General features: G+C 45.1%; 1 protein-coding gene across 2 annotated transcripts; it reads left to right on the top strand.

The window, feature by feature from the left end:
• Window positions 1-692: 692 nt before the first annotated feature.
• Window positions 693-8,062, top strand: GNB3 (G protein subunit beta 3). 2 transcript variants are annotated; one of them, XM_043967355.1, is made up of 10 exons: window positions 693-827; window positions 1,566-1,654; window positions 2,027-2,065; window positions 2,190-2,296; window positions 2,386-2,449; window positions 2,607-2,769; window positions 2,904-2,970; window positions 3,095-3,296; window positions 3,413-3,629; window positions 6,028-8,062. In XM_043967355.1, exons 2-10 carry the CDS (start codon window positions 1,598-1,600, stop codon window positions 6,132-6,134), a joined length of 1,023 nt encoding a protein of 340 aa, XP_043823290.1. In that variant the 5' UTR covers window positions 693-827; window positions 1,566-1,597; the 3' UTR covers window positions 6,135-8,062. The 2 variants fall into 2 exon arrangements, with proteins under 2 accessions (XP_043823290.1, XP_043823291.1); XM_043967356.1 differs by having other exon boundaries at window positions 789-827; window positions 1,571-1,654.
• Window positions 8,063-8,846: the final 784 nt, after the last annotated feature.

Here is an 8,846-nt window from a genome sequence, read left to right on the forward strand (position 1 = left end):
GGGATAAATTGAGGTGGCCTATTCCCAACCTTGGCTCCCTAGTCTTGGATTCAGACAGGCCCCCCTCTCTATCCACATTCTGCTCCTTTCACATTCAGCCCTTCCCTTAAAGGTAAGACCTGTGGACAGCTGGTAAGGGGTTTGGGGAGGGAGATTATCCAGATCAGTCTCCTCTAATCTCATCTCTGTTTTCTATGTGAACCCCCCCTCCCCTTCTCATAAACCCTACTGGCTATTGGTGATTCCATCAGTCCTAGGGAGCCACTTACTCTGGGCTGGTGGCAAAGGGTGTTTGTCAATGTCATCATCCCTAACTCTTACCCTATTCCCTGTTCTGGAATCTGGACTGGGTCTTCGCTCTCCCTCTCAATTGGGAGTTATTGTTGCTATCATTATTTTTCCCCCTCCCCCTTATAACAACAAAAATCTGACCCCCTAATCCTCAACAGCTTTAGTCTAATCCCAGCTGTGATTTGCTGCTCTTATCTTTGCCATCAGAGAGGTGGCCTGGTAAGCACATGCTCCTCCTACTCTATCCCTATCTTTCCTTAATGCCCCCCAACTAAGAACACAGGGGTGCATTGCAAGGGAACCTGGCTCTCTCTGGCAGTCTCCATCAAGACTCAGCCCTACACTGCCCCCTCCCCAGCCTTTTCCCCTTAGATCCCTGGCAGTATCCCAACAGCCTTCCCAACCTGATTTTACCCTACCTCACCGGGACCAGGCCAGTGTCCATACATAGAGCTGGGGCAGCTGACCCTAGGGCGTTGGACCAGAGGCAAGGGAGGAAGAGCCAAAATCCAGAGCAAGCTCAAATCCATTCCCAAGTAAGGACTGCTTCTGTTACTGTGGCTGGGTGGGAAGAACTGGAGGGATTGCCCTGGTGAACTAAGGATGGGGCTGAACCTAACACAACTAAGCTTAGAGGGAACAGGGATCTGTTTGTGGTGTAAGGCATCATCTGTCCATTTGAAGGCACCCTAAAAAGAGTTTTCTTTCTTTTTTTATATTCTTTTTTTTGTTTTGTTTTGGGCGGGGCAATGGATGTTAAGTGACTTGCCCAGGGTCACACAGCTAGTGTTAAGTGTCTGAGGTTGGATTTGAACTCAGGTCCTCCTGACTCCAGGGTCGGTGCTTTATCCACTGCGCCACCTAGCTGCCCTTTAAGAGTTTTCTTTCTTGAGGAAAGACCCCACATTTCTCCAGGAAAAAGGGACTAATTATTTACATAGTATAGTGGAAAGTATGTTGAACCCCAGCTTTGGCACTTAATATGGGTGATTTATTTCGCTCTCTCAACCTCTTCGATCATCTATAAAATGGGGGAATGGCATCTGTACCTTTTACCTCCCAAGGTGGTTGTGAGGATGATGCTTTGTAAGCCTTCAATTTGTGTATCAATGGGGGTTATTAGTAGGAATCACTCCCTTCTGGAAGCTATCTAGATGGAATGTGAAGGGATACAGTATGTGACTTGGTAAGGTCAGAAGGGAGTTGTTGGGGGTTGGTCGAGGTGCAATGGGCACTGAGATCGAGTTCCCTAATTATCTACATGACCTTGCCAGGGTAGGAACAGGAGCAGTTTCATCTATTAGCCATGGGGGAGATGGAACAATTGCGTCAGGAAGCTGAACAGCTCAAGAAACAGATTGCGGTAATCTCCCTCACTAGAGATCCCTGTACCTGTGGATTCTTCTCAAGCTCATGAACTCTCTCTTTTTTTTTTTTTTTTTTTTGGTGAGGCAATTGGGGTTAAGTGACTTGCCCAGGGTCACACAGCTAGTAAGTGTCAAATGTCTGAGGCTGGATTTGAACTCAGGTACTCCTGACTCCAGGGCCGGTGCTCTATCCACTGCGCCACCTAGCTGCCCCGGCTCATGAACTCTCTAAGCTGGCAATCTAGATCTGAGTCCCTTATACTGCATCCCCCTCAAACTTGGGGTTTCCTTCATTCCCCAACTCAAACTGAATCCCTCCTTGTCTCCCTATTGCCCTTCCCCTACATTGATGATTTCTCTCCCCTCAGGATGCCAGGAAAGCCTGTGCTGACACCACCCTGGCAGAGGTAAGAGCTTTTCCATCAAAAAAGATGGGAATTGGGGTAAGGGGAAAACCCAGGCATGGAGTGGGATCAGTATGCAGGAACCTAGGTAGCCTCTAAGAGTATAATTAACCTCTGTCCTCTATAGCTTACTTCTGGTCTAGAGGTTGTTGGGAGGATTCAAATGCGGACACGCCGGACTCTCCGTGGACACTTGGCCAAGATCTATGCCATGCATTGGTCTACTGACTCCAAGTGAGTTGAAGAAGAGGGACATAGGATGGGGGGCAGGGCGGAAAGGGGAGAAATCTCCAAGTAACCTGGATGCCCTATTCTCTCTCCAGGCTGCTAGTGAGTGCTTCGCAGGATGGGAAGCTCATTGTGTGGGATACCTATACAACCAACAAGGTGCCTTGCTTATCTGCCCTCATCTACCCTGAAGTACTTTCCCAATTACTCAGACAAAGCCCCTTTCCTACTGCCATGCTTCCTGGACCTACCTCGATTTGCTTACCCTCATCCCTCTTCTACCAGTCCTTACCCCATTCTGCTCCTCCCTGGCCAGGTCCATGCCATCCCTCTTCGTTCCTCATGGGTCATGACCTGTGCCTATGCTCCGTCAGGAAACTTCGTGGCCTGTGGGGGGCTGGACAATATGTGCTCCATCTACAGCCTCAAATCAAGAGAGGGCAATGTCAAAGTCAGCCGGGAGCTCTCTGCCCACACAGGTGAGGTCCCTCACAAAGGAGAACCTCCCAAAGCAAGACTTGGTCCTAAGTTCTACCTCCACATGAAGAGGAAGGCCTCGTCTCCACTGAAGGCTCAGCCTTACCCCTGGTGACAGCCCTTTTATCCCCACCAGGTTACCTCTCCTGCTGCCGATTCTTAAATGACAACAACATCGTGACCAGCTCTGGAGACACCACGTGGTAACAAAGAAGGGACTATAGGAGCTAACACTTTGGGGGAGGGACTGGGAAATTAGGCATCAAAACGATGTGCTTTTAGGGGAGATGTTTTCTTTTAATTGTGTCTCTCCTGTATTGCCTACAGTGCCCTGTGGGACATTGAGACTGGGCAGCAGAAGATGGTATTTCTGGGCCACACAGGAGATTGCATGAGCCTGGCTGTTTCTCCCGATTTCAAACTCTTTATTTCTGGGGCCTGCGATGCCAGTGCCAAGCTGTGGGACGTCCGAGAGGGGACTTGCCGCCAAACTTTCACTGGTCATGAGTCTGACATCAATGCTATCTGTGTATGTACATCTTACTTTCTACACAGGCTTCACTAAGGACCCTGCACGTGATTTTTTAACATACATTTTATCGAGGACTTTGACCTTTCTATCACAATCATTTCCTCTCCTCTTAGTTCTTCCCCAATGGTGAAGCAATATGCACTGGCTCAGATGACGCTACCTGTCGTCTCTTCGACTTGCGGGCTGATCAGGAGCTGATCACTTACTCGCACGAGAGCATCATTTGTGGAATCACATCAGTTGCCTTCTCCCGAAGTGGCCGCCTCTTGCTGGCTGGCTACGATGATTTCAACTGCAACATCTGGGACTCCATGAAGGGCGAACGTGTTGGTGAGACTGCACTTTTCTTCAGACTGAGTCTCTGGTTCCTTGTGACACCCCCTCTTTCCCTATTTTGGAGCATTGTACTTGTCCTCCATGATCTGTAACTTTCCTTCCAGCCCCAATTCACAAAGCCCTTCCCATACTTCAGTTCAGTCATTTTCAGTTGTGTCTGACTCTTTGTGACCCCATTTGGGGTTTTCCTGGCAAAGATACTGGAGTGGTTTGCCATTTCCTTCTCCAGCTCATTTTACAGATGAGGAAACTGAGGCAAACAGGGTTAAGTGACTTGCCCAGAGTAACATAACTAGTAAGTGTCTGAAGCCAGATTTGAACTCAGGAAGAGAAGTCTTCCAGACTAGAGGCCTAGAATTCTATCCACTGCACCATCTAGCTGCCTCTATCTTTCCATACTGCTATCTCTCAATTTCAAGACCATATTGACTAGGGCCATCTTGTTTCAATCAAGGTATTCTAGGATCATCCCATGCTGTCCTTTCGATTTCCTTATCTACATAATGATACTTATATTAGCTAACTCACACAGTTGTCATAAGTAAAGTACTTTGTACTTAGAATGCCATGTGAATGGAGATCATTACCATTATTTTCAGACCACTTTCAAGTTAAAATTGTGATGCGGGGAAGAGGAATGGAATAAGTGTCTAAAGAGTACCTACTATATGCCAGGCACTGTGCTGAGCACTTTACAAATAGTATTTCATTTGATCCTCATTATAACCTTGCAAGGTAGCTGCTATTATCCCCATTTACAGCTGAGGAAACCGAAGCAAACAGAGGCTAAGTGACTCACCCAGGGTCACACAGCTAGAATCTGAGGCCAGATTTGAACTCAGGTCTTCCTGACTCCAGATCTAGCTCTCTATCCCTTATATCACTTAACAGCCTTAAATGATGCCCTTAAAGGAATCTTGAGAAAAATATCAGGTGGTAAGATGATTCGACTTGGAGCCAGGACATCAGGATTCTACTCCTGGCTCTCCTGTTAAGCAGCTTTGTGGTGTTAGGTAGGTGATTTCACTTCTCTGATCTCAGTTTTTCCCCTCTGTAATCTCTGAGTCCCCTTCCATTTCTGTAGTTTTATGACTACTCAAGTACCCTATTATGGACAGTTAGGTGGCACAGTGGAGTCAGGAAGACATGAGCTCAAATCCAGTCTTAGACACTTACTGGCTGTATGACCCCGGGCAAGTCAATTAACCCTGTTTGCCTCAGTTTCCTCATCTGTAAAATGAGCTGGAGAAGGAAATGTCAAACCACTCCAATATTCTTGCCAAGAAAACCCCAAATAGGGTCACAAAGAGTCAGACATGACGGAACAGCAACAACATAAGACCCTATTCTTTCTCATCTCTCCACAACCACTGCTCCTAATTCTCTACAGTAGCTGTGTCCAGTAATGAGAGATCAAGTTGGGAAGAAAAAAGGGAGGATTCCCAGAATTCCCTGTTGGCCATGGAGTCAGATCTTAGTTCAAAGCCATTTAACATCTTGGAGTCTCCGTTTTCTCATCTTTAAAATGAGGGGGGGGGGGCAGCTAGGTGGCGCAGTGGATAGAGCACCGGCCCTGGAGTCAGGAGTACCTGAGTTCAAATCTGGCCTCAGACACTTAACACTTACTAGCTGTGTGACCCTGGGCAAGTCACTTAACCCCAATTGCCTCACTAAAAAAATTTTAAAAATAAAAAAAAAAAATAAAATGAGGGGGGGTTAGACTAGATGACTGAAAATCCTTTCCATCTTTATTTATGATATTATGGTTTTCTCTATTCCCAGTTGCCCTTCCCCACCAGTTACCTAATGACCTAGGACTACCCCATTTCCCTCATCAGGAGACAGTGAAAGAAAGATGTGGATGTAAATGTCTGAATACAGGCCTTTTATACTACCAAGCCACAGACTGGTCAGTTCTAGGCCCAGGCCAAATCAACAGTAACAGAACTGATCTTCTCTCCTAGAGTCTTTAGTGTTAAGTAGCCTGGGAAAGAGCCAGGTATATCAGGGTACTCAGAGGAGTTTCCCCTAGGATTCACTGCCCTGTTCTTGACCCAAATGCAAAGGGATAAGCCAGGACCAGCCTGGCCTCTGAGAATAGCCTTGCTAGCTCTTGTCCTTGCCTCCTCCAGCTTTCCCCAGAGAACAGAGAGAACTCCCTACTCCTCCTTCCTTAAAACCATGAGGACCTGGGTTTCCTTCATTCCCTAGCAGAGAGGAATGCCAAAGGGCTCTTTGGCACATAACAAATCCCATTGGCTTTTGAGGGTAAGAGAGAACCCTTTCTTTTGGGGAAGAGTTCTTTTCCCATGGATATAGGCTGCCATTAATCAGAATACTCTCTTCTCTGCTCAAAGGCAGAGGTCTCAAGGCTTATCTTTCTTTCCCTTAGGGACTCTCTCAGGCCATGACAACAGGGTCAGTTGCCTGGGGGTCACAGCTGATGGGATGGCAGTGGCCACAGGCTCCTGGGACAGCTTCCTGAAGATCTGGAACTGAAGAGGGTGGCAAAAGATGGGAGATAAGGGACAGCTTGGATCTCCGATGCCCCACATCCTGCTGAAGATTGGAACTCACCTGCTACCATTTCCTCAGTACTTCCCCATTAGAGGGCAGGTAGGATTTAGGAAATGTAGAGAAGAACATGGCAAGTAGCAAAGCCTAGATGACCAAATGGATCCCCTTCCCTCCTACTGCTATCAGCGTCCCCCATATGTGTAGCCTTTTCCTCCAACCTTCCTCAATGACCATTCTGACCCCTACCTAGCCCGTTCCCCTTCCTCTCTAAATACCCTTCACAGTCTCCAAAGCAAGATGGCTAGCTCTGACAGAAAGCAAGGACTTAGAAGGCCCTGGATGCTTCCCCAAATAGCTTCGGTAACTGCCATAGAAGCCCAGACCTGGAAGGTATAACTAGGTGTTACTGGGGTAAACCAGAACCTCACCCTCTTCTCTGTTCCCTGCCTAGAGACCCTCTTTAACCCCTGTTTCCTTTCCTTGTGCCCCTTATTTTCTAGCTAAGATTCAATAAAGGGCAGCCCTATCGTATTGCAGTCTTTGTGAACTGACTCACATTCATTCTTCTTGTTCAAGGGGCCCAATATTCACCCCTCTAAAAAGCTTGATACACTGCTTTAGGTGACCCAAGAGAAGCCTAGGATTCTCTTTCCATCAACCTGGAAGGTTAAAAACTCTAGGACCTGAAGCCTCTTGAAGTTTCCAGAGGCCCAGGAAAGAGAAAGGAATGAGCTTGGGCAGAACTACAAAATAGTAGTGATAGTTCCCAGGCTTTATTTGATCTAAAGCAAAAGGCGAAATGAGGGAGAAAAGGTATGGCGCTGTTTTAAGATTCCCCTGGTCAAACTTAGAATTCTCTACTTAAAGGCTCAGTGGTGGAGAGAGGGAACTAAGGAGGAAATATTTGTACCCATGGCTGCTAGGTAAAGTCTGGAGCTAGAATAAGTGACAGAATTGGGGGCCTAGAATACAATCATTAGGCTACTTTGGAGAAGACAGGAAGTAGAAGAAAGTGGGATTTGTCTCAGGCACTAGGCCCCAAGGTCCTGCTGGGCTATAGTATTATTGGGAGGTCTAGGATGAATCCATAATATTGTCTATGTGATGACTCCCTCCAGTGGTGCATATTATAACCCATCTGCATCTTCTGTGTAACTCTTGTCTATGTCCTCTCATAAGGCTTTCAAAGATGATCCTACTGACACAATGGAAGCCTTCCTCTCATTCTTTTAACATCCTATCAGCAATTAACTAGGCTGTCTGTTATTCCTTGTTCCTACATCATTTGCTAAGCTCCTTTTTTTTTTTTTTAAACACATTTTGGTATGTGACCCATGACCCAGGGCCTTCCAAGCTCTGTACTCACCCAGACCAGGTCAGATCTTGTAGGTGGGTCCAAAAAAGGTCATTATATCTTTGGCTCATATGCCTTTATCAGAGTTTGCTCTGGGAAATTCCCAAATATGTGTGTGTCTAGGTTTTCACAAACATGAATAATGGGAACAAGCACTCAAGGTAACAAATATATATTAGGTAGAGGACAGTCTTTATTTCACCTAACAGAAAGCTGCAGAAGATAAGACTCAGAACAGCCTATAAACAAACACAGAAAATGCATAAGTCACTCATAGTATCCTTTAACCTCAGTGGAGGACACATTCTGACAATCTAGTAAAATAAATTTCTCCCACATGGTCTAGTCCCTCCCTGACTGACAGTGGAAGGCTATGTAGAACTATATCTGGAATACTTTGGCACTGCTGGATAGGCAACCCCTTTTCCAATAGACCTTGTTCAAACAATTCACATTAATAATAGGAAGCAAAGTACAGGCTTTCTCTTCCTTCATCTTATAGCTTTAGTCCTTTACTGATTCCCAGTGGTAGGTAACACATGAGTAAACCTTTTCCTCCTCCAAGAGACATGATGCTCAGAACTTTCTTTCTAAAAGATTTCTGAACTCTCAATCTTTGAACTGTTCTTTCTTGTATGTTTTAATATAATATTTTTTTCCTACAACTACATGTTAAAACAATTTTTAAGCATTAAAAAAAAAGTTTTGAGTTCCAAATTCTGTCCCTCCCTCTTTTCCCTCCCTCTTCCCTGAGATGGTGAACAGTCTGATATAGTTTATACATATGCAATCATGTAAAACATTTCCATATTAGTCATTTTTGTACAAGAAGATTAAAAAAAGAATGAAAGAAAAAAGTGAAAAATATCATGCTTCAGTCTGTATTCAGATAGTATCAGTTCTTTCTCTGGAAGCAGAGAATATGCTTTATCATTAGTCTTTTGGGAATGTCTTGGATCATTGTATTGCTGAGAATAGCTAAGTCATTTACTATTCTTCATTATACAATATTGCTGTTACCATGTATGACATTCTCCTTATTCTGATCACCTTACTGTGCATTATTTCATGTAAGTCTTTTCAAGTTTTTCTGAAATCATCCTGCTTGTCATTTCTTACAGTACAATAATATTCCATTTACAAACATATATATAGCACAGCTTATTTAGCCATTCTCCAATTGATGGACATATCTATCCTTTGGATTTCCAATTCTTAGCCACCACAAAAAGAACTGTTATAAATATTTTTGTACAAATAGGTCCTTTTCCCTTTTTTGACATCTTTGGGATATAGACCCAGCAGTGGTATTGCTGGATCAAAAGGTATGCAGTTTTATA

Source organism: Dromiciops gliroides, chromosome 5, assembly GCF_019393635.1.
Source record: "Dromiciops gliroides isolate mDroGli1 chromosome 5, mDroGli1.pri, whole genome shotgun sequence".
In the NCBI taxonomy this organism is placed as follows: domain Eukaryota; kingdom Metazoa; phylum Chordata; class Mammalia; order Microbiotheria; family Microbiotheriidae; genus Dromiciops; species Dromiciops gliroides.

Bases quoted from the DNA above. Each gene is read 5' to 3' on its own strand.
- GNB3 (XM_043967355.1), top strand. From the start codon at position 1,598: ATGGGGGAGATGGAACAATTGCGTCAGGAAGCTGAACAGCTCAAGAAA. The intron at 2,450-2,606 runs GTGCCTTGCTTA...CTCCCTGGCCAG, and splicing joins ATACCTATACAACCAACAAG to GTCCATGCCATCCCTCTTCG. The intron at 2,770-2,903 runs GTGAGGTCCCTC...TATCCCCACCAG, and splicing joins GGAGCTCTCTGCCCACACAG to GTTACCTCTCCTGCTGCCGA.